General features: G+C 41.1%; 2 protein-coding genes across 6 annotated transcripts in view; both read right to left on the bottom strand.

Annotated features, from left to right (window-relative positions):
* Positions 1–230: 230 nt before the first annotated feature.
* LOC149320087 (coiled-coil domain-containing protein 89-like) lies at positions 231–6,013 on the bottom strand. Of its 2 annotated transcripts, none has more exons than XM_089508271.1 (2): positions 5,971–6,013; positions 231–1,613 (listed from the first exon to the last, which is right to left on the bottom strand). In XM_089508271.1, the coding sequence occupies exon 2, from the start codon at positions 1,392–1,394 to the stop codon at positions 312–314; it is 1,083 nt and encodes a 360-aa protein (XP_089364397.1). In that variant the 5' UTR covers positions 1,395–1,613; positions 5,971–6,013; the 3' UTR covers positions 231–311. The 2 variants fall into 2 exon arrangements, with proteins under 2 accessions (XP_089364397.1, XP_089364396.1); XM_089508270.1 differs by lacking the exon at positions 5,971–6,013 and adding an exon at positions 1,787–2,482.
* A 5,337-nt stretch (positions 6,014–11,350) lies between these two features.
* Positions 11,351–25,621, bottom strand: part of SYTL2 (synaptotagmin like 2) — a 95,638-nt gene continuing 81,367 nt past the window's right edge. For all 4 annotated transcript variants that reach the window (XM_089512897.1, XM_089512898.1, XM_089512899.1 and 1 more), the window contains 8 exons: positions 23,195–23,314; positions 19,909–20,078; positions 18,449–18,551; positions 17,549–17,719; positions 16,539–16,617; positions 16,276–16,375; positions 14,182–14,387; positions 11,351–13,636 (listed from right to left, as the gene is read on the bottom strand). In XM_089512897.1, coding sequence (XP_089369023.1) covers positions 13,491–13,636; positions 14,182–14,387; positions 16,276–16,375; positions 16,539–16,617; positions 17,549–17,719; positions 18,449–18,551; positions 19,909–20,078; positions 23,195–23,314 — 1,095 coding nt within the window. In that variant the 3' untranslated portion in view covers positions 11,351–13,490. The remainder of the gene's footprint in view (positions 13,637–14,181; positions 14,388–16,275; positions 16,376–16,538; positions 16,618–17,548; positions 17,720–18,448; positions 18,552–19,908; positions 20,079–23,194; positions 23,315–25,621) is intronic.

The raw sequence follows: 25,621 nt of genomic DNA, 5'->3' as shown, positions 1-25,621 counted from the left end.
ATGGAGAATTTGCACCTTCATCTCCTACCAGGGGATGAAAACAAGAATCACAGCCAGGTCCTGAAATCTGGCAATTAGAAATCACAATAATCTTTTCTCTGTGCAACACTTTTCTGAGATGAATTGTTAACTTGGAAGTCTTCATACAAATATGGTTCTTCTAAGGCTAAGCCAAAGTAGTAAATTTTAAAAGCAGTGTTCAGCAATTGAAAAATTAAAGCTTGCTTTATTTTTATCTTTTAAAGACTATAGATAACAACAACAAAAAATCATGCTAGTAGCAAAGCTTACAGGTGACAAAGTCCCACTGACTATGCCATGAAATGACGCAGTTTGGCATTTAACTCTTTCTCCTTAGTAAGCAGGTCTGTGCTGTGCTTCTTGTAAGCTTCAAACTGCATCTGGAGTTCAGCATAGGCTTGTTGTGCTCCATCCAGTTGATGGTGAAGGTCCCGAACCCGGAGATTACTGTTTACCAATGCAGCCTCAGTCTCAAAGCGCTGTTCAGCTGCCAGTTTGGCTTTCTCCATCTCTTCTGCCTTCTTCTCTAGTTGCAGTATCTCCCATTGCTTTTCCTGCAGCGCCTTGCCTCGATCCATAGCCAATTTCAGCAACTCCTCTTTCTCCTTAGTCAGCTTTTCCAGCCTGGTTTGCGCATTGCTATCGGTTTCCCTTAGCTGCTTTTCTGCTTGTTTCAGTATCTCAGTGACATGATGGTGCTTCTCCTTAAAGATTTCCAGTTGGCATCCCAAGGACTTCATTTCCTCAGCATGGACTCTGGCTTCCTGGCTCTGGGCTTCCAGAAACTTTTTCTCTCGTTCCTGAGCACGCTGGCTGCCCTCTTTGTAACTTTCCTTTAAAAACGCCATTTCCTTAGAGAGTGTCTCCAGCTGAGAAGTGAGCTGGGCCAGCTCTGCTTCTTTCTCTTTCAAAGGTTGGCTGAAGAGATTTTGGTTCTCTTGACGAAGGCGCCGGTTTTCTTCCCTCAGCTGTGTGTTCTGACGTTTGTGCTCGTCTTTGAAATGGATCATCTCCTCATGGTTGGCAGCTAAGTCCATAAAGCGCTCTTCCAGCTGCTGGATGCGCCGGGTCTGATTCTCCAGTCTGAGGGCATCTGCCATCCTCATCTCCTCCAGCTCTATGTTGAGCTGTTCGAGGGCTTTGCAACGCAAGAGCTGGTCATCTGCTCGCTTCTTCAGGATGCAGATCAGTTGAGATTGTTCATGGATGCGTGAACACAACATGGCCTTCTCCCCTTTCTCCCCACTGGAGAGGCCCTGCAGCTTCTCCAAGGACTCAAAGGGCTCTCCTATGTTCCACTCTAGATTGTCTTCAGCCTCTGCTGGGATTGGGAGGGGAAAGGCCATCTCTGGGTCCTCTTCATCCTGAGGCATGTTGAGGAACTCCCGATGCTCTAAATTCAAGCTACTCCGTACTTTCCTTTAGGTAGCATTCGAAACCTCTGAGCTCTTGTACCATTTGTTCCAGCAGTTGAAACAACCGTTACTGGAAGCATTCTAAGAATTCTATGATATCACAAGCCAAGAAGGCTGGAACTTTCTAGAACTAGCGCACTTTACATGTGCCTCTAGACCTCATTGCATCTTCCTGATCTATAGATGGAAAATAAGCAACACAAAATTACTGCTCATCCATTCAGTTCTGAGTTTTGAACACTTCAGGTAGCATTTTATTCACAAGGGTCTTATAGGCAAGCAAATAATAATCTCCTGTGTTACTGCCTTAATAAATATTATTTGAATAGAAAGAGTAATGGGTCTATTACCTCTTCCTTATGATTCAGAAAAGTTTTAGCCTCGATAAATTCAGACTGACTCCTGGATATCTAACCTTATCTGCCAATGAGAAGGATAAAACTACAAATTCAGGGATTCTGTGGCATGGAGCTATGGCAATTACAGTGGTATCTAACAGTATTATTTCTACAGTGTAGATGCACTCAAAGTATCAATGCAAGGCTGTCTGACACCACATTGTGGGACGATTATGGCTCTTTCCCAGGCCTGCATCTGCACTGCAGAACTATTGCCATTTGACAGTGCTTTAACTGCCATGATGCAATGCTATGGAATTCTGGGTTTTGTAGTTTTGTAAAATACTTAGCCTTCACTGTCCAAATATTTGGGTGATACAAACAACTACAGATCCCAGAATTCCACAGGATTGAGTCCTGGCAATTTAAGCATTTTCAAACTGCTTTATTTCTGCAGAGTAGATTGGACCGTGGCTCTATTCCTTCCTCCCAAACCCATTTGCCCTTCTCATTCACGGTTTGATGCTATGATAAATTAGGCATAGCCAAAACCTCCTCAGTAATGGCCTGAGATTATGGATCTCTCTCCACCTTGGAAAGCTTAATTGCTTCCCATTCTCTAGGCCAGGGGTAGGCAACCTACGGCCCGTGGGCCAGATCCGGCCCGCCAAGGACTTCCCAGCAGCCCCTGCACAGTCCTGCCGCCGATTGTCCCCATTTTTCTGCCGCTCCGGGCGCCATTTTGTTTTTCAAAATGGTGGTTGAAGTCTCGCGTGACCTCAGGATGGCAAAGGTCACGCGAGACTTCATCGCCATTTTGAAAAACAAAATGGCGGTGCCCATCTAGGAGGCCCGGTGCAGCCCCTGGAGCACTCCCAACAGGGCTCCAGGGGCTGCAGTGGGCCTGCAGCAGGCTCCACCTTGCCCTCCGCCCTCCTCCTCCTCCCTAAGAGCAGGGAAAGGAGGAGAGGCAGAAGGAGTGCAGAGCCAGGGAGAAAGGGAGCCAGAGCCGCAGCGAGGCAAGAGGTTGGTTCCTTGGGGGAGGGGGTTAGCTGGGTGTTCTTTCTGCAAAATGCTTTTCTGGGTTGAAAGTGTGTGCATGCTTGCTGCAGTTTATTTTCAATTGCATTTTAGTAATTTCCTTGCTTGTAACTTTATTAGTATTATTATTATTACTTCTTGCCCTGGGTGTTCTTTGTGCAAAATCCCCTCTCAATGAGAAAGAGGAGGAGGAGGAGGAGGAGGAGGAGAAAGAGGGGGAGGAGGTGGAAAGGTGAGTCATTTCAGGTCTGCCTTGGGTTTTCTCCATTAATTTTTAAAAATATATAACACTTATTTTTGTTTTTTATTTCATTATTTTTATTATTGCTTTTTATTTCATTTCATTATTTTTATTATTTATGAAGGTGAGACAGTGTGACTTTCCAAAGTGCTGTAACAAAGGTCTGCTGTAACAATGATAGTGGTGGTGATGATGATGATGATGATGCTTCGGTGGAAGCTCCACCCCTGGCATGTGGCTCTGCCCCCGGAGGGTGGAAGCTCCACCCCTGGTATGCGGCTCCGCCCCCAGAGGGTGGAAGCTACACCCCCCAGCTTCACACCCCCCCCCCAGTTGTCTGAGGGACAGCAACCTGGCCCCCGACTCAAAAAGGTTGCCTACCCCTGCTCTAGGCCTTGGGCAATGCTGAAGGCATTCCTGTTTTGTCAGGCAATTGGCTTGTATTGATCATTATTATCTAATCATTGTGGCTTATTCTAGTAGGGTTTTTCCTGTTTCTTTCAGCTCTCTTTTGTTAACTATGGATGAGATTCTGCCTCAGTAGTTACAATGTGTAACTTTACAATGATAGAGCTACATTGCTGACAGGATAAGCAACCATGCTAGTGAATTGTGATGATACATAATCGGGCACCATGCAAAGAGTCTCATTGAGCGATGGACGATCCCCATTGTGCAACATATCCCAATGAGCAATGTGTCCTGTTGCAATGCACAATATATCCTGTTGTGCATTGGGACTGTAGTGCAATGGCCGTTCCACCGACTCTGTTTTTGCAATAGTCCCAGAGACATAGCTACCCCCCTCTGCTCCCCTCTCCTGTTGCTCTGCAACATCACAATTCATTTTTACGTGGTGGTAAGTCAGTTTACAATTATGTCCAAGCATCAGAGGCAAACATTTTAAATTAAACTATAGATAGTATTTTCATTGTGTCAAGCTAGTTTGGTGCAGTGGTTTGAGTGTTAGACCATGACTCTGGAGAAATCGAAATCCACTGGGTGACTTTGGACAAGTCGCATTCCCTTAGTCTCAGAGGAAAGCAAAAGCAAGCCTCCTCTGAACCTGTCCTGCCAATCCATAATAGGTTCGCCTTATGGTTTCCATAAGCTGGACACTACTTGAAGGCATATAACAACCAAATATTTATGTCATTCTGTGCTCACATCAACAACAACTTTGAGGTTAAGCTGCAAGTGGCTCTAGACATCTAGATATGATGTGCTACTGAATATTGTGTCCAGTTTAGGCACCACAATTCAAAAAGGACATTGAGAAACTGGAGCATGTCCAAAGGAGGGTAACTAAAATGGTGAAGGGTCTGGGAACCATGACCTATGAGGAAAGACTCAGGGAGCTTGGGATGTTTAGCCTGGAGAAGAGAAGGTTAAGAGGTGATATGATAGCCCTGTTTAAATTCTTGAAGGGGTGTCATATTGAGGAGGGAGCAAGCTTGTTTTCTGCTGCTCCAAAGAACAGAACCCAGAACAGTGGATGTAAGCTACAGGAAAAGAGATTCCACCTCAACATTAGGAGGAACTTCCTGACAGTAAGGACTGTTCAGCAGTGGAACACACTCCTTCCTCGGAGTGTAGTGGAGTCTCCCTCCTTGGAAGTCTTTAAACAGATGCTGGATGGCCATCTGTCGGGGATGCTTTGATTGTGGGTTCCTGCATGGCAGAATGGGGTTGGACTGGATGGCCCCTGCGGTCTCTTCCAACGCTACGATTCTATGAGTATTTCATTTTAATTATCGTTTTATTACTCTGATCTCACTAGCGTATGAGACTTTTACCATACCATCATCACATCTCATTAGTTGAAAGTTGTAGTGGTTTCAAATGAGGGCATTGTCCCACAATATGAATTCTCCTCCAAATAACATTTTTCTTTCATTTTCCAGCTCTGGTTAGCACTTGGATTGCCCATGAACAGCAGCTGCTGTAAGTTACATTTAAGAGCCCTGGCCACCCTGCCTAAGAAAACTTTATGAAATTCAAGGGATTGCCATCAGGCAACTTAGAGGCACATATACATATGCTCCTCAAACAAATCCAAATACTTGCTAAACTTCCTTCAGGGAACAAATTTGCAGTTTGAATTAGTCCAATTCATTGTTCACTCATTGGTCTGAGTGAAGAGAAGTGTAGAAAAAGAGACTGTTGCCACTTTACGAACCACAACTATACCAAGCTTGTTCGTTTATCAAAAGCTTAATTAAGTACACTCTAGATGATATTACAAGGCCAAACTTTGTAATGTTTAAAAGGCACAGACTAATAAATACCCATTAAATCAATTGGCTGCCCTTAGGAAGGGAAGCATTTATGTGCAAGATTCCATTGTATCAAAGAGATGGCAGCTCCTTTCTATATGTTACTTTATGAGAACAGTCATTTCCTGTTTGTCAAGCTACTGAATGAAAGTGAGATCTTGCCAAGGGAAAGAAAATAAATATTCATTATGAACCTCTTTGTTTAACTCTCTGCAAGAAATTATGGTGATAACCCATACCACTCTTTTAATAAAAGAAAACTAAATTTGGTATCAGGATGCACAACATTATTATGAAAAAGCAAGAGTTGGCATGATGACCATAAGAAGAATCCAAAATCTAGTCTAATGCCTTTACCAGGCTAACCTAAAAGTCACAAAAATAGGCAAGACTTTTCAAGATTTCTAAATTTGTACACCAAGTAATGCAATGGGAGGGTTAACTTTTGAGTGGCTACTGTATAATAAAAGGTTTGCTTGAAGTGGATTGTAAAATTATTGTTACAAATATTTTAAAAGGGGAGGGGCAACCAATTTCCTTTGAACACATTCTTGGTGGCAGCTTTCCCTTGTGTATAGCACTTCTATATAATTTTTTGCCATTTCCAAATATTCCCATGAAATACAAATTATACTCACCAAGAGCCATTAAATATTTCCTTACCAAGCCTTTATTCTTTGGACTCTCTTGGCCTGATAGTCCTTTGGAGTTTGCATCTCCATGGCAATAAGGGATCAAAACACACTTTAGTCATTCCTTCCAGGTCTTTAAGCCTTCCGTCTCACTGACTCGGAAACATAAATGAACAGAAAAGGAACCCTGCAAACTGATTCCTTTTTTATAATTGCCAGAGGTGGGCTTCTCTCCTTTTCCAAGAAGCCCAAAACAAGCAGGAGCACACACCTCTATGAGACCGGCAAGCAGCTCCAAAAGGTTATTATCACCTCAAGGATTAAGTAATCAAAGTTGCATAAATGTTGAATTATTGAATTACTGTTGAATCATTAGCAATCTTAATCTAGGTTGGCACCAAGAATTCTTTACTTGGAAGGATGTCCCAATGTGCAAGACATCTTTCTTAATAATAACTGTATTTAGCATTATGGTGCTCTCAAAGCTTGGAAACACTGGTGGGTTTTTAGTTTTTTTGGTTTGTGGTTTGTTTGTTTGTTTGTTTGTTTGATGACAACTCCTAAAACCCTGCAGTCAGCATAGTCCACATTTTTTACATTTATTTTCATTTTCTCTCCAAAGAGTCCCACTCCCATAATTTTTTCTTCCCAAATGCCCCATCAAATTAGACTAAGTGAATTAGGGGCTGACCCAAGGTCTTGGGGTTACTGCATGCCATTCCAGTTCTTTACTTCTGTGGCTGCTGTTCTGTGCCTTCAAGTTGTTTCTGATTTGTGGCACCCCTAAAGTGAACATATCACAGGGTTTTCTTGGCAACATTGGTTCAGAGGGGGGTTTACCTTGGCCTTGCTATGAGGCTGAGTGTGTGTGACTTGCCTAAGGTTACCCACTGAGTTTCTATGGCTGAGTGGGGTTTCAAACCCTGATTTCATTCCAGACTCATGGTCCAATGCTCAAACCACTACACTGTGGAGGGTCTCGCTATACTCTTAGCATCTAGTATAAATATATATATATATTTTAAAAATCAGAGAAAGTAAAGCTACTGTTTCTTGAATTTATTTCCCACTTTCCCCCAAAAGAGTACAAGTTGGCATGCATATTTCTTTTTCCACCCACTTCTCCATTTTATCCTCACAACAATCCTGTCTAGTAGGTTATTGAATACATGACTGGCCCAAGGCATTTTAGCTTGGATCTTGCTTTTATGCCGCACTAGTTATCAGTGGGGGTGAATCATGCTGTGGGTTGGGGATCCCATAGAGCAGAGGTGGGAAATGCACAGCCCTGCAGATGTGTTGGAGTGCAACTCCCATCACTCCTAACCTGGATTGCCAGTGTTGATGTTTTGTGATGATGGGAGTTATGGCCCAAGTACATCTGGAAGGCCACATGTTTTCCATCCTTACTATAGAGAAAAGTACTGCCTCCCTGTGAATTATGTGTTTACTGTTCCATCTGTATAAGCAAGTATGTATAGGAGGGAAATTCACTCAGTGTAGTGGGCTGTAAGAAATCTCCAACTATGGCAACTAAAACATCAAATCATAGATTGGAACAGACCACAAGGGCCATCCATTCTAACTCCTGCCACGCAAGAAAATACAATCAAAGCACTCCCAACAGAAACCTTGAAAGGAGGAGATTTCACCACTCTCCGATGCAGTGTATTGCACTGTCAAACAACGCTTATCATCAGGAGGTTCTTCCAAATGTTTAAGGGGAATCTCTTTCTATAGCTTGAATCCATTGCTCTGTGTCCAAGTCTCTGGAGCACCAGAAAACAAGATTGCTCCATCTTCAGTATGGCATCTCTTCAAATATTTAAACGTGGCTTCCATGTCACTCCTTAACCTTTTCCCTCTCCAGGCTAAACATACCCAGCTCCCTAAGTCACTCTTCAGACCTTTTACCATTTCGGTTGCTCTCCTCTGGACATGCTCCAGCTTGTCAGTAACCTTGAATTGTGGTGCCCAAAACTGGACACAGTATTCAAGGTAAGGTGAGGTCTTTTTAAGCTGCGCTCCTACATCACCGACATAGCTATTAATGTGTATCTTTGAGACCCCTTTAACTGCTCTGGCTCAGTGCTACGGAATCCTGGGAACTGTATTATGGCACCAGAGCTTTCTGACAGAGATTAAATGTCTCACAAAACTACAGTTCCCAAAATTCCCTTGCATTGAGCCAGGGCAGTTAAAATGGTCTCAAACTGGATTATTTCTATGGTGTGTTTTGGACATAAGTATTGTCTTCTGCCTTGACCCCCCACAACTTACCTTAACATGCAGCAGCTGTAGAAAGCAAGGGAGATGTTTTCTGTTAGTGACTGAGGTGCAACAGGAGGACATTTCCAGCCCACTCCCACCAGCAATCTTTAATGAGATGATGATCTGCAATAGGGTTTCCCGCTTCTGATTCTTCCAATCACTTTAGAGTGGCTCCCTGGAGCTTATGTATTTATATATGATCATTGTGATAGTGCTATGTTCATGAATGCATAATATAACTGAATATGCAGCAATCAAGGATCCATACTGTAGGTTATGCATCTGTAACTACAAGACAAGATGCCAGCCCTAGTATTTAAGATGCTATCAGACACTTTCTTATCTTTGAGAGCTACTCAAAATCGTGATCCCTGGACTGGAGCTAGTCCCCGATCCACTTGCTGCAAGTCTCTGGCAAGATTACAGGAAAGCAAGCAAGTATGATAGTCATTAGGCATAAATTTGGCACATTGTGTGGGGGGTGGGTGGGGGGGAATGCTAGTCATCCACACTGAATAGCCTGCTTTTCAATGACTGTTTTTTAAAACTGCTTTTCTTCTCCCCATAACATCCATTTCCCATTTCTGGGGATGTGGGTTCCTCTTGGATTCAGAGGCTGTGAATGCCTGTCTCCAGCACGAGAGAAATTTAATATATAATTGCTGACATGTGAACGCCTCCTTCTGAGTAGATAAGGACTGGGGCAGTTGTGGTGGGGATGTGAATGTGCTTCACTTTCTCCTGTTTTGATGGGTTGCTGAGTCCTTTTATATATGAGCTGTCTTTCTGCTACCAGAAAAGTATAACTGCAAAGCAGTGCCTTACTGTGGTGTTACTTGGAATGAGATCCCCATGTTTCTCTTTATTTTGGTCAAGGGACTTGTGTCTGTTTGCAAGTTGCCTGCTGTGCTTTTGTCCTTTATTTTCATTTTTCAAATAATGCACAAGTTGCTGTCATGTGGATAAAACAGCTTCTGATTAACATTCTAGCATATTGGATATGCCCTTTCCTAGGACAACATATTTCATCACCCTAACCCCTTCCTGCTTCTGCTTCCAGGGATCAGACTAGCTCAACATTCCATGCTGAGTATCTTTAGGCCTTGCTGGCCTGTTAGGGGGACATCTCTTCCAGGATTTTTTTTTTAAAATATATTCCATTCCAAAAGGAATCCCATTTTGCTCAATGACTCTTTCTCTTGGGTGAGTATGCAAAGGATCATTCTTGTACTGCAACAGATTGTACTGTGTGTAAATGCTTTGCAGTTAATTCCAGCGCTAAAAACTCTGAGGCCAAATTCTTCATTCAAAGTTTGGTGAGCTGAACTGGAAGACTAGGATGACAGTAACGGCTGATGGAATCCACACAACCTTCTTTCCTAGAGCAAATGAGCTGCTCCAAACACATTGCCCCCCAGATATTGCTGCTACTGAAACCAACATTGTAAAGGCTATATGAACATCAAGTAGTGATGTGCTGACCTGGGTTGTTAAGGGGCAGTGGAGGCCACACACCTATTTTCACTCCAAGTGGTACAGCACTCGGCCCTCCTGAACTCAGCTAAGATAGCTGCCTTCAGTTTGGTTCCAGTGTGGGCAGTTTGTAGCCCTCCGGCTGTTTTTTGATTGCAACTGCCAAAAGCCCTAGCCAGAGTAATCAATGTTCAGTGACGACAAGAGTTGTAGTCCAAGAACAGTCACAAAACCACAAATTATCCACCTCTAGTTTATTGCTTTACAATGGATGGCTATATTGACAAATGAATGTGCCCCCAAAGCCTGAACTCTCCCTAGAAGCCGACTAACCGTGACTGTTGTACTTTGGACATATCATGAGACAAGATGAATGGGGAAAAGACAATGACTATGTCTGCACTGCAGAAATAATCCAAATGACTCCACTTTAACTGCCATGGCTCAATGCTATAGAATTTGGGATTTGTAGCTTCATGAGACATTTGGCCTTCTCTGACAGAGAGCTCTGGTGCCCCACCAAACTACAATTCGCAGAATCTCATAGCACTGAGCAATGATAGTTAAAGTAGTGTCAACCTGGTTTATTTCTGCAGTGTGGATGCAACCTACAATGTTGATGAAATGGGAGGCAGTAATAACAAAAGAAGATTGCGTTAAACGTGGATTGGTTCAATCAGGGAAACCATGGTCCTGAATTTGCAAGGCTGTTAATGACTGGAGCTCTCAGAGGATGCTGATTCAACCAAAGTTGAAATTGATTTGGTGGGAAATAACAAGCACCCCCCAAAAAAGTAAGTGTTCTTGGATCATAAGGGGAAAAAAGTTGGGTAGCAAATAAGATGTATCTGGGTCTGCCTACAGTGATCCCATCCTTTGCCCCAAAGCCCCTGTCCTTTTGAGCAGAAGATGCAGGAGAGAAATAATATTTGGGTTTGACTGTGGAAATGCAGTCTCTGTGTGAAACTGGCTAGTTGGTACTGTCAGTGGCTGAAAATGGCATCTGCACATCCAATAGAACAGAGTAATTTCCTACCTTTCTGACTTTATCTTATCATTACTAAGGGAAAGAAAAACAACATTATTCTAAAGCTGACAGTTGGGCAATAGTTTTATTAAAACCAACCAACATGTTTAACTGTTCCCATTTGTATGTATGTTTAACTGTTTTCCCCTTTGCTCTCCCCTGTTTTTAAAAATCAAGTAAATTGGGATGGGAAAACCTCTGGCCGCACAGATGTTTTTGAATTATAGCTTTCCACATCACCGATGGAACTGAGTGATAGCTGGAGTTTAGCATCTGGAGGACGAGAGATTCTCTACCTGTGACTCACGATTTGTTTGTTTGTTTTTGGAGGCACAGTAATACAGGAATCTACACTGTAACTGAATCAGGCTACTGGACTATCTATCCCACTATTTTTTATTTAGGCCAGCAGCAGCTCCCCTTGGCTTCATCCAAGAGTCTTTCTCAACCCTATATGGAGATTCTGAGGACTGAATGTATCAGGTATCAAATTCAAATATATTGGCTTTAAAGGGAGATAGGAGGGGAGTTAAGCTTTCCATATGGCAAAAGAAAAACTCTCCAATCAAATCCTCCAAAACCTTTAAAATAGGAAAACAAAAAGCCACATGCGTCTCCATTTTACAATTCAATATGTGCTCATCTGAGCACATAAGTAGTTTTAATGGACTTCTGAGTTTTTAAAAACTGTATACAAATAACATTGTATATTTTCAGCATTTGATTACATACAGTTCTTTGCATAAAGGTTTCTTCTTGCCTCAAAAGCATCACTTCCTTCTTTACCCGATTGGTGGCACCAGAGTACACAGAGTTAAAGCTTGACACACCCAACCAGCCAAGAGCAGCATATTTTAGAGCATGATGAACATTATTATTTTTAAAGTTAGATATTAATTTTGCAATAAATAAAAATCAGATATGGGGTTGTTGTTTTAAAAATATATTAATGAGTCATGTTTCAACCAAGTGATTGTAATCTTGCTTCCAGGAGGAAAAAAAAACACTTCAAGGTTAACAAGTTGAACACTCTAAAAATTCTCCTTTAAGACAAGTGCTTAGAACAGTCCAGGCCTAATAACTCACGGAAAATGTAAACAAGACTTTGCAATAGAAAAAAGACCATTGTTCTTTGCAAACAAACAAACAAAAATAGCCTCATGCTGCCATCTGAAAATACAGGCCTGAGCAACTTGGTGATCCTCCAGATTTTATTAGATTGCAATTCATATAATTCCAATGTTCATGATTGATAGGTGCTGATGACCCCTGCTATAATATCTAGGGATACTTTCAAAGCCTGCTGATACTGAATGACCTGAAGAGAACTTCTCCAGGAATGGTCATGTCACACACTGAGCAAATGCCAGTACCTTATTCAGCTGTACAACCCTGTAGAGCAGGGGTAGACAATGTGTGGCCCCCAGAGCCATTTTTGTAGTCCCAGGGATCAAAATGCCCTCCAGAGGTAGAAGGACATCTTTGTATATTTTGGCCCTCCTTGGGGGCCATTTTAGCCTCAGAAAAGGCCCTTTTAAAACTAGAAATAAACCAAAAGTGATTTTCAGTCACTTCCTGTTTTGAAAAAAAGGCCTCTCCTGACCTAAAATGGTAAGGAGTATGTGTCTGAAAACAGGGCAAAAATCCCCCCCCCACATCCCTTAGAGCCGGGCACTTGTGGGTTTCTGAGGGCAGAAAATGGTTTGGTGTTTTGCAGTGGGGTGATGCAACCTCCCCACAAGGTCTCCTAAAGTGGCAATGCAGCCCTCTAGCCTCCCACAATTGCTCATCCTTGCTGTAGGGAGCTGGGGACATATGCTTTGGCCTCCCCGTTTCCACTCTTCACCTTCCCATACTGACAAGAACGTTCTGCTCTGACAGTACAACTGACCCACTCGGTTGCAGTGCTCCATGAGATCGGAAATTTAGGAAGGCCAAGCTCCAAGTCAGATGGAGCAGTGTCAAGTGCATTCAGTCTAGTGTGTTTTACAGAGTTTGGAGCACTGGTCAGAAGCTTAGTACTGTAGTTCTGTCTACAGTGTTTTAAAACTGAATGCCTGGCTAGAGTTTCAGTGTGGGAAAAAGAGAAAACAAGACACAAGAAGGCTGTTTTCAGTGGCAGCCACATATCTGCTACAATGTCTATTCCCATCCTAAAATATAAGAAACCCATATGGCCACTTAACATTGGCCTGAATCCTCTTGGTCAGTGTAAAGAAGATAGTTTCGCTGAATCGTTGAATGGTCAGACACAACATAAGTAAATCAAATTATTTCTCCAATATGAACATTAAAATTCTTCAAGACAATAGGTACATACAATCAGGACTACAAAACGGTGCCACATTGCCAGGTTCATTCTCACACTGAGAACTGAGAAGCCCTGGAAGATTAGAGTGAACTGAAGCTTAGCTTACTTAGCAAAATCATTAACTTATTTTATGCATTATTCAAGGTGACCACAGGAAGCGACTGTACGTAATATTTTAAATACTTCTGAAATTCCATCTTTACTAAAGCTTTAAAGGCTTACGTTAAACAGTACCTGCAGGCAGGCAAAAGCTAATGTGCATCATCAAAGTACCACTGAGCAAAACAGTATAAAATTCTGCTGCAGATAAAGATACTGTCTGCTGAAGTTACAGAGCAAAAAGTTTGCCTTTCAAGTTTATCTCTTTTATTTCTGCCTGGCTCTTTTCACCATTCAAACTCCAGCAAGCCACACAAACTAGTAGTGACCAACCAAAACATCATGCTATTTTGTCATTTTTGTCATTGTGAGCATCCTGAGTGGCAGTGTGTCTTCTACCCACGTGTTTGGCGTATCAATCATCCTCTCCCATAAGCTGGCTTCATCTAACGTAGAGTCCATCCAGTCTACAGGTGTACCATAGCTTTTACCTGAGAAGAATATATTTAAAAGAACAAAATTAAGAGAATGTTTTAGCTCTCATTTACATAAGAATCACAGCCCTTTCCAGATGTTGTTGGGACTCCAACCTCCAGCATTCCTCACCATTAGCTATGTTGGATAAGGGCTTCTTGGACTTGCAGTGTAACAAGGCCTGATAGGCCACATGATTCCCATCCCTTACACAATGGGCTGGATTTAAGTTTTACTCATCCACAGAATGCTCTTCAATTTACTTTACTATGGTATCCTGTAAGCTATTGTGCTTATTCTATTTGGCTGTTTTGGCATAATAAATCCAGTTACCACCCCACTCTGGTATATCTCTGAAGAAATGGCAATGGCCAGATAGTTGTAGCATCCATTTTGTATTTTTCTGAACTCTCTTTAGCTGCAGAGGTTTGAAAAAAATAAGAGGGCTTCTTCTGACCCATGAAGTCTTTTTGATTCCTTCCAATATAAGATACCAATTTTCATAGTACCCATTTACACAGAGACAGGGTTAACCTGGGGATGTCCATTCAGTTGAAATTACCTGTTCCAAGCCCTATTCTGAGGCCTCCCAGGAAGTGATTTGCTAGTTTGTTGTGGTCCCAGACAGTGAGTTCTACACAAGCTTCTTTCAGGTCTTCAGGCCGGAAGCCATCATAGACCATTGTATGGTTGAACACTGGGTTTGTCGTCTTTGGCACAGCTCTTGTTTTCTGACGGCTTTTTCTACTTGTATCTGGAAGAATAGTGCTTTAGAAATAAAGAGAGATAAGATCACTCTAAAGGAGTGCACAGATAGGACAAAAGTCACAAAGCTGTTTCTCACTGATTACACTTAATAAATGTCAGGCAAACTTGCACATCATGATAACTGATTTATCTTCACCATGAATTGTTACTTGAGCCATGAGCTTTATGCAATGATTTTATGCTCCAATACATTTTTGCTAGCAAATATTTAATTACCTCCAGAGACTGTTTAAAAGCCAGGGAAAGAGGAACAATACATATAAATTAAGACTTGTAAGCAAAGCTTAAGCAGAGGAGGTACAAATCCTACATTGTGCAAATGTAGCCCATATTAATTTTCAAATAAAATAATATGCATAACAAATAATATAGCAAATCAAATGGGTTTGTGTACATATAAAATAGAAGTCTCCACATATTTACAAACCAATTTAAAAATCTACCTACAGGGATGTCTCCAGTTGATGCAAAAGGGTATGCAGTGAGATGACTCTAATTGACAATATTAAAATAGAGTGATTTAGGGCCATTCATCATTAGCAATTAGTTGTGAAGGGACACCCTCAAAATTTTGCACAGGAAATTTAGGTATAAAAGATTTTCTCATAACCACTTCCAAGCAAAACATTAGGGGCTTTTGTTCCAAAGGATACCCAGGTCTTCAGATTGGGCTTGAATTGTCTCAAACCAGCTTGGTAGATGAAGGGAACCAGCTTGATAGATGAAGGGAATGTGATAGACATAGCATATCTTGATTTCAGTAAGGCAAGGCAAGGTTTCCCATGACATTCTTGCAAAAAAGCTTATAAATCGTGGGTTAGACAAGGCAACTGTTAAATGGATTTGTAATTGGTTGTCTGGCCGAACCCAAAGGGTGCTCAACAATGGCTCTTTTTCATCCTGGAGAGAAGTGACCAGTGGGGTCCCACAGGGCTCTGTCCTGGGCCCAGTGCCATTCAACATCTTTATCAATGGCTTAGATGACAGAATTAGGGGCATATTTATCAAATTTGCAGGAGTAGCTAACACCCCAGAGGACAGGATCAAAATTCAAAATGACTTGAATAAACTGGAAAGCTGGGCCAAAGCTAACAAAATGATATTCAACATGGAAACATGTAAGGTACTGCACTTAGGGCAGAAAAACAAAATGCAAAGATATAGGATGGGGGACACCTGGCTTAAGGGGACTACATGTGAAAGGGGTCTAGGAGTCCAAATAGACCACAAGCTGGACATGAGTCAACAGCGCGATGAGGCAGCTAAAAAGGCCAATGCAATTTTAGGCTGGATCAATAGAAGTATAGTGTCTAGATCAAGGGAAGTAATAGTGCCACTCTATTCTGCTTTGGTCAGGTCCCACATGGAATATTGTGTCCAGTTCTGGGCACACAGTTCAAAAAGGATTTAGAGAAACTGGAGCGTGTCCAAAGGAGGGTGACTAAAATGGTGAAGGGTCTGGAAACCATGTCCTATGAGGAACAACTTGAGGAGCTGGGGATGTTTAGCCTGGAGAAGAGAAGGTTAAGAGGTGATATGATAGCCCTGTTTAAATACTTGAAGGGTGTCATATTGAGGAGCTCGCTCGCTTGTTTTCTGCTGCTCCAGAGAACAGGACCCAGAACAATGGATGCAAGCTATAGGAAAAGAGATTCCACCTCAACATTAGGAGGAACCTCTTGACAGAAAGGGCTGCTGGACAGTGGAACACACTCCCTCGGAGTTTTGGAGTCTCCTTCTTTTGAGGTCTTTAAACAGAGGCTGGATGGCCATTTCTCAGGGATGCTTTGATTGAGAGTTCCTGTATGGCAGGAGGTTGGACTGGATGGTCCCTTCCAGTCTCTTCCAACTCTACAATTCTATGATTGTATGAAACGACAGTGCTTACCATTTAACAAAGGAGTTGAGTCTATTGCCCCTGAGGATTGGGAGATCGTTGCATTCCTTCACCCAAATGTGAACTTCTCCAGTGGTTGCAGTCTTTTTACCTTGAAAGAAACACATAGTCTCAATAAATCTATGATGTACTGTTCAAAGAAACATGTATTTTTCTTTCATTTTGTCTATAATGAATAAGGTATGAATTTTAGGAAGAGATGGGTGGAACAGCACACAAAGCAAATCAGAGAAGTGTGTAACAGGAATACTCACCCCCAGCAGGCTGTGGAATGTACTGGAGAGCAATCTTTATCTCGCCTCTGTTCTCTAGTTCAAGAGCAGTTAGTGGAGTCTGAACATGTATGAACACAAAACAAAACAAAAGACACAATCACTGGCTATGGAAAACATGGTGAACACAATTATTTAATTGTGTAAATAGCAGTGCAAACTAGAGTAGTCACCTAACTAAAGAAATCTTAAACTGCATGAGCTAAAAAGCTGTCCCATTACAGCATAAAGCTGCAAATGTCTCCTCAGAAATAAGTCTGTTAAGGTCAATGGTGCTTATTCACACTTTTGGATAAAGGACCGCAGCCTCCGTCTACATAGGTTGCATCTACACTGCAGAATTAATGCAGTATGACACTGGTTTAACTGCTATGGCTCAATGCTATGGTATTCTGGGATTTGTAGTTTTGGAGCTGTCAGAGTTCTGGTGCCACAATAAACTACAACTCTTAGTGTTCCATATGGTGGAACCATTACAGGTGAAGTGGTGTCAAACTGCATTAATTCTGCAGTGTCGAAGCAACCTGAGTTTGCACAACTTTGCCTATGAGTACTATGCAGTACTTCTAAAGAAAAAAACACAAGTCTGTATGTTGTAAAGCCAGTCAGTCAGCATTTTCCTCCATATGACAGCGGAGGCATGCCAGGGAACCATTTCAGTACATGCACTAAAACAATTTCTGAACCACCTTTGAAATTATTGTTTTTAAAAATTATCCAGCTAGGTGTTGTAGCATTAGTACATATTCTAGATGGTGAAGCAGAATTTTCTACACTGAGCAAAATTATAAATTTCCGCTTTGACACCAATCTGCAATATGAAAGCAATACCCCCTAGCACAGAATGTATGATCCCTTTTATATTTCACAGCAAGATTCAGAGCTGATGATAGCATCCTTATAAATCCTTTGTAATAAGATCAAAGGACTCAGTGGGGAAGAAAAAGGTTAAGAAAAAGATGGACGTCATTGAGCAAAAGCCATGAACTCACTCTAGGTTTAAGTGGGTACCAGTTCATCTGTCTGTTCTGCTTCTCATTCCAATCCCAATTTCTCAAGTCCAGCTCCACTTCGCCCAAGAAACTATTACGTCCAAAAGTATCATTGTGCCAAACAGAAATATTCAACTTCTGGGTTGCCAAAAGTTCCTTGTCAACTTTATACTGCAAACAAGACAAGCAGATGTTTAATGAGGTTGTCTACAGGACAAATATACAATCTGCTTTAACATAACTTAAATGTCACTTGCTTCTCCAAAGAAACCTTGAGCAGTGCAGCTGAAACTTCTATTCCAAGCAGCTCAGGAGTGGAGGAAAGATCAGACTGGTTTTATCAGGATGTTGAAGAACAAGCCCAGAAGCAAAGCAAAAATAGTGATAATTATCCCCCACTGAATTACAATTGCCTGTATCCAACTTCTAGAAGTTTTTATTGCTTCTGAATAAGGAGAGGGTCTTCTTGGTGGCTGCTCTCAGACTTTGGAACTCCTTCCCTAGGGAATCTAGGATAGCTCTCTCCTTGCTCTTCTTCCACTGCCGAGTAAAAGCAGTCCTACTCCTTTAGATTTTTAGAAACTGACTGTGAGGAGCTTTTAATGGTGCACTTTAAATCTCATTACCAGGGGAAAGGCAAGACAGAAATGACTATAAAAACAGCAACAACAGCTGCCACTAAGCATGCCAAATCCTTACTGGGCTGTTAAGTGGGGGTTTCCTTCCCCTCCACTCACACATTTAGGATTTCTTTTTCCTCACTTTTTTTAAACTTCTGCAAATTTTGGGATTCCTGTAAGCATGCCAAAACCTCCCCCTTCAGCATCAGTAGCAATAGTTTGTCTGCTTAAGCAAAGGCATATCCCAAACATCAGAAAGAGAGTGACTGATGCAAGTTACCCGTAAGATCTCATTATAGACAGGATTCAGTGTTTTCTTCTTCACAGATGTCTTTCTTTTGCCCAGTCTGTTCTTTTCTGGTAGCAAGTAACTCTTCACATACCTTTTAAAAAAATTAACCACCAGTCAGGTGCTTTAATACAGAAAGTGATATCTTCAGTGAAGCCTAGAGCAAATTAGAAGACCTTGGCTGTAGAGGGACTTGAAACAGAACTCTGCTTCACAGCAGGAATGAAAGAAGAACTGCTGGAGGAGAAGTAATAAAAATTTGATGTTACATTTGATAACCCCAAACCAACATACAACTAGTAGCTTACAGTCAACTAGAGGCTTGGAAAGTTATTTTTTTAAAATGTTTTTAACTGTTTTAAATTTTTTATTGTAAAGGGTTTTTTTTTTTAAATGTTTGTTTGTGAGCCACCTTGGGTCCCTTTCTGGGAGAAAGGTGGCATGAAAATGAAATAAATAAATAAATTACTGATGTTAATTTGTTACCATGTTAAAAAAGAGTTCATTGCACTATGTGTGACATTTGTTACTTTATTTTTTGTTAGGTTTTTTTTGGGGGGGCTAAGAAAAATTCCTGCCTCTTAAAAGGACTTTAAATGTCCTTTGGAAGTATCATTGAGCCGTAGCTAGAAAATGCACCTTGTTACACCAAGTATGGCATTTTTTTGCTAATGCATTGTGTTACTTTCAAAAAAAATAACTTTCTTGTGCCTTCATTATCAAAAAAGAAAAAAGAAAAAGAAAGAAAGAAAGAAACTCATTGCAAGCAACTATGGCTGCATATGCACTGTAGAAATAATCCAGTTTGATACGACTTTAACTGCCATGGCTCAGTGCTATGGAGCTCTGGGAATTGTAGTTTTCTAGAAAGCTCTGATGCCACAACAAACTATAATTCCCAGAATTGCATCACACTGAGCCATGGTAGTTAAAGTGGTGTCAACCCGGATTATTTGTGCAGAGTGGATGCATTCTAGGATACCTGCAGCTCATTGCTTCCAAGCTCTGCGTTTAACTAATCATTTAACATAGACTGTCACTATTTACAGTTGAGCTCAAAGTTTGGAAATACTAAATTTTGGGGGCTTCAACTCTGCCTTGAATTCTGTTGGTAAACCCAACTAGAGTAGACCTACTCTATCAACTGTTGGTGTGTCAACATTTCTGTAAATCCCATTGGTCCAAAGGATCTACTGTATTTGGTGTTACGAATAGGATTCAGCGCCCACACTATCCCAACCCAACCTAGTGTTTGGCCAGGCTGGTTAGGATATTCTGGAAGTTGCAGAGCAAAAAATAACTTTTCTAAACTCTGGTGGATCCCATGAAAATAGCATAGGCCCTCAAGAAATCTGTAGTCAGTCTGGAAGAATATCACTGAAGTTTAGACAGAAATGCCACTTCCAAGAGAGCACAGCTTTCTGTAATGAAAGCCTTCCATCTATACTTACGGATCAGAACGTTGCTTCTTAACATCTGCAACTGCCAGGTCCTTGCCTTGAGCGATAAAAATATGGAACTCCTTCAGCTGATCCACATAATCAATGGCAAACTGGATATTACCTTTCACATCCACATTGCCAAAATCTCCACTGTAGACACTCATCACACTAGTGCTCACCTGCAGATACCACAAAGCAGAGCAAAGCAATTTTTAAATGATTTCTTGCTTCATAAAATGAAAATAGATTCTGCTCTCCTCATCTGGAAGTTGTAAGGAATGATTTAGATGTCATCCAATGGAAGATATACAGTATTTCGCTCTTAAATTATGCATGCTTATTTTGAAACAATAGGATGAAATCATTAATAGAAGCCATGCAAAGAATGATTTTATACAGTGGGTCCAACAGAAATATTTTGCCTAATTCTCTCTGGAATCTATTAACAGGCTTTACACGTTTCCATCTGCAAACAAAAACCTACTTGGAAACTTGTGCTGTTAAGGTATAAAACTATTGGTAGCATTCTTATCTATCACAATATTTAGTGCTGTCTTTATGTACTATTTCATTGCCCTCAAATCTATGAAAGGGGTCACTGGTGTTCCCTTTTGGAGATTTAAAAAGCAACAGAATTACAGGATCTCATTTAAGTCTGCTCAGCAATACAGATGAGATCAGATTTTAACTTTTTTCAATAAAAAATTTCACCCCATCATTATTGTGGCTCCTATCAGAAGACTGTGTGAAGCCAAGACAGCCAAATAATTCAAAATATGGAAATTCAAGAGCTTCGGTTATTCACTCCTGTTGCCACAATCTCGAGAGGCAAAATGACACTTAGTCTGTGAATTTAGGATTTCTTCCACAAACCACGATTTCCAATTGGTCTGACTGACAGATTATTTCAGGTATCATACCAAATCATGGTTAAGCCTTTCTAACTGCCGTTTGGCACAATGTTTTAACTGAGCCACAAACTTATAAAACCTTGAAGTTCATCTTCAAATTCTAACATGTTACTTGTTTAATGCTAATTTTTATGAGTGACGCATATACTTGTTTGTACTATTTTCTATTCACAAATAATGTAATCCTTTCATAATATGTTATTTTGGATAATATTTTTTCCACAAAAAAGTACTCCAAGAACCCTGAAGATTATTTTCCACCCCTACCTCCAAATCAGCAATGACAAAACCTAACCTTTTTTATTTCTTTGAAAACATAGGGCCCATACAGACAGGCCAAAAAAAAGCTGCTTCAGGTCACTTTGGAGGTATGATGTTTAAATGCTGCATGAGTCCTAAGAGGCCAGAAGCCACACCAAAACCATGCTGCAGTCCTAAAGACTACAGCATAGCTTTGGCGCAGCTTCTGGACTCTTAGGACACATGCATCATTTAAACAGCAAACCTCCGAAGTGACCTGAAGCAGCTTTATTTTGGCATGTCTGTATGGGCCCATAATACCAGCAAGCATGAGACACACACAGCTTCTCTGCAAATCTAGCAGTGTTGCTCCTGGAAGCTTCCCAGATGCTCTAAATGTCTTTGTAAACAAGCTGCATGGGTTATACATATATCTTGTTTCCAGGGGAATCAATTATACTTATCCCTCCATATTTGCGGATTTGATTATTCACAGATTTGATTAATATGTTCTCTGTAGGAATATCTAGATCCTCCAGTGCAACTTTATAGTGAACTTTAACTAAAAGTTGCGCTGAAAGACCTAGAAATTCCTAGAGATATTACTCTACTAGGTATTTGTAGCTCCTCCAGTGCAGTTCTATGGTCAGTGTCTGTCGGACATTGACCAGAGTTGCACTGGAGGACCTAGAGATTCCTAGAGAGGTGTCCTCTCAGGTAAAAACATGTTTTTTCGTGGTTTTTCCATATTCACGGGCAAATATGGAGGGACGAGTGTAATCATCTGCACCTTGTTTACAAGTATCTTTTGGCCCCTGGGAGTCTGCCTGAGCCACTACTAAGTTTGCTAGGAAAACAGGCACATGCCATGCACCTTCTAGTTTGATTTAATATCAAGAAATAAGATTAGTCTTTGTGGTTTGCTGGCAGGACTGTGGCAACCAGGTGCTGCACCATTGGTTTCTGGGAGGAGGTAATTTGGCCCCAGACCCAAGGAAGTTGCCTAAAATTGTTTCTTCAAAGTCAAAAAATGATCAGAAGCCCTCCTCGACCAATATTTTGGGAATAATAAGTAAACATTACCCATTATGCCCCCTCTTCAAATGAAATTGGTGTTCCAACATTATATCTACTCCCTCTCAAGGCACCAAGTTATTGATAACGATGTTACTTGTAAATCACTACTGCCAAGCTCTGCATATTAGTTAAGGAGCCATCGTCAGTGGCAAATTCAGGCATATCATCCTACAGAAAACAATACTGTCAGCCCTCTATATCCACAGATGGTTTAGCCATAGATTCAAGCATCCACAGCTTAAAAATATTCAAAAAAATTATAAAATTCCAGAAAACAAACCTTGATTTTATATAAGGGACAAAATTTTACCATGCCACTGTATTTAATGGAACTTGAGCACCCATGGATTTTGGTATCCGCCGGAGGTCCTGGAACCAAACCCCAGCAGATACCAAGGGCCCACTGTATTTAGGACCAATAGTCATATGTTCTTTCAAGTCCCCTAAAAGGCTGCAAAGGGGCAAGTGAAAACTTAATTCACCTCAGAGAACTGGTAAGGCAGCAGTTCTTAACTTGTGGTCTGTGGAACCCTGGAGGGGATCGCAAGCTGAGCTGCTCCCCCTGTCTCTTTCTCCCATGGTTGGGGCGCATGTGGAGGAAAACGGCCAGGGCAAGTGGCAGAAACAGAATCTCTTTCTTCCTTCCTCTGCTGGATGCTACTGCCACCAGCTTGCTCCCCAAAGGAGCTCACTTGCCCTCCCTAACCCTTTCTCTGCCCAGCCTCCCTCCTTTCTCCTGCAGCCAGATCACACATAGTGCAAAAGGCAACCCCACTACAGTATCGATGCACTTTAGAATTTTAAATCTTGAATTAAGTCTTGGGAATCCCTGGCAACAAAAGCTATTTCAAGGGAACCCCTGGTAAACAAAAAGTTAAGACCTACTGAGTTAAGGCATTTAAGTATATACATAAATATATATCTCTGTGTTATTGTTAGTCAACAGGCATTTGAAATGTCGTCAAGCATTACAATACCAAACAGCAGCTCTGCTATTACTGCAGAGGTTACAGACGCAAGAATATTAGTAAGAGCAGTGTTATTCATGGAGGCTTTCATTTACATACAGAAGACAAGGACGCCAAGCCAGAAGAGCCACTAAGATTGGTTAGCGAACTGGGGCTCTTCTTGATTCTGCCAAGTGGGTAACTGCTGTCTGATGCTGTATCTGTCTCTCTGTCATCACTCTACAAGATATTACACAAAGAGAAAAATACATAAATAAAGGTCTGTGCGGGGGTCTGGAAAATGATGAGAAAAAAATGTCATGCAGCATACTTCTGCCAAAGCTTGCAGCTCTGGGATGCAGTACACTAGGACAAATGTTAACAAAAGCTTTAGGTTGCATGCCTATTTTTCATGCAGGAATTCAGGGGTACTTAAAAACGGGGAGGGGGGGGAGAGACAAATTAAGGATAACAACAGGTACACATTCAGTGCATACACTGGCAACAACACCAGTCATTCATTCTTTGAACAAATGATTCAGCTGCTTCAGTCCCACCTATTTGTGCAGCAGACTAATAAATTACACACTCTAAACTTCATTTCCCCCCTAAAAGCTTCTTTGTTTTAGCCTAAACAGACACAAAGGAATCCAGTGGCACCTTGGAGACAAACTGGAAAGAAGACATTTCTAGCAGAAGCTTTCATTGACTCAGTCCATTTTGTCAAATGCATCTGATAAAATGGGCTGAGTCCATAAAAATGTTTATTATTATTATTATTATTATTATTAACCTTTATTTATGAAGCGCTGTAAATTTACACAGCGCTGTACACACAATCTTTTTAGTTAGATGGTTCCCTGCCCTCGGGCTTACAATCTAAAAAGACATGACCGATATTCCTTTTTCCCAGTTAGTCAGAGAGATGCTACTGGATTTCTTTGTGTCTATTTATGACATGATTAAACCACAACTCATGAGAATTGCAGTTTACTGTGAGCAAGTTAATTGGTGCTTGTTTTCCCATTGCTCCCAGCAGAAATGGCTAAACAAATCTAGACACTACCTTCCTATTGACTATACTAGCTTTTTTAGGTGCTGCATCACACTGTTGACTCATGTTCAGCTTGCAGCCTACTAAGACTCCTAATCATTTTCACATGTAATGTTGTCAGCACTATGACATTAGAATTGACTAACATATACACTCAACTGTAAGTTGACTATATATATATATATATATATATATATATATCTCGAGGGCAGGTTATGGGGCCAAAATTATGGAGTTTGATATGACTCGTGGATAACTTGAGGGTAAAACTAAGGGGCATGAACAAATGACCTAAAGGTTGAAGCAAAGGAAAACAATGCCAAAGAAATTACAAAATTCCAGCAGACATAACTGTGCTCACCCTAAAGAATGGATGGATGAGAATGTTTCCAGGATAGATTACACTCTTGCCTTTTACCAGGAGATGGTTTGTTTTTTATTTCTAAGAGTTAAAGTACAGTACTTACATTGATCCATAGATAAGTTGACTCAGTTTGGGGGGGGGGGGGGCAATTTTTGACTAAAATTTCTACTTAGACATGAATATATACAGTGCTTCCACTATATCCACCTTGTAAGATTAAATGCAGCAATTAGCTACAGCATCCTTGTTTTATTTAGGTACTGTAGTCTAGTTTATTGCTGGGAAAGGTCTTCTAACCTGTGTGGCCACAGCCAACACTTAAATTCAGCAGCCCTGGTGTACATTCCTTGTTTTCATTGCCAAATGGGATGCACATTTTATCTTAGCAGTGATTATTTGATCAAGAAATGATTGGGTAATTGATTCAAAGTTTTGATTCCATTAACTCTTTGATTCAGGTTTATAGTAAGAGTCTAAATTTAGTCAAGATGGGGAGAAAGCTTTGAAACTGTTCTAGAGCAGTTGCGGTTGTAAAAGCTGCTTAATTCAAAACAAAAGAGAGCTACAAAGTCCAGAATTGAAAGAACCAAGGAGGATCTGTTCTAGATCAGCTGCCCTGTGAATCTATGGCAATCACCATATTTTTCCACCATCCTTTCTTTATCATTTAAGTCTGAAGTAAATTTTAACATTCATAGTAAAACCAATCCGGCAAGAACAGATTCAAGATTATCTTGGATATATGGCAAAAGGAGTCACCTTTCCCCTCAAATCCATGTTTTCCACTATGCACCCATTACAAAAATAATTGCAGGATATATTTGTGTAAAAAGAAAAAGTGGGCTCATTTCCAAACAACTTTGGGCCTTACCCATGACTGAGTAGGTTCCCAAATGCTCTCTTCTATTTCATCATCTACCTGAGGCTATTCAGATTGTTAACCTTGGCATAAATAAAAGTCCTAAATGCTTCTTTGTTGCTGTGTGCCTTCAAGCCATTTCTGACTTATGCTGACCCTAAGACAAACCTGTTACAGGGGTTTCTGGGGCTGAGAGTGTGTGACTTGCCCAAGGTCACCCAGCAGGTTTCTATGGCTGAGCAGGAAATTGAATCCTCATCTCCTCGTAGT

This window comes from Sceloporus occidentalis, unplaced genomic scaffold (assembly GCF_023333645.1).
Source record: "Sceloporus occidentalis isolate IW3139 unplaced genomic scaffold, rSceOcc1.0.p SCAF_2, whole genome shotgun sequence".
Lineage (NCBI taxonomy): Eukaryota > Metazoa > Chordata > Lepidosauria > Squamata > Phrynosomatidae > Sceloporus > Sceloporus occidentalis.
The sequence above is the reverse complement of the archived record's forward strand: the minus strand, read 5'-3'. Positions and strand labels throughout refer to the sequence as shown.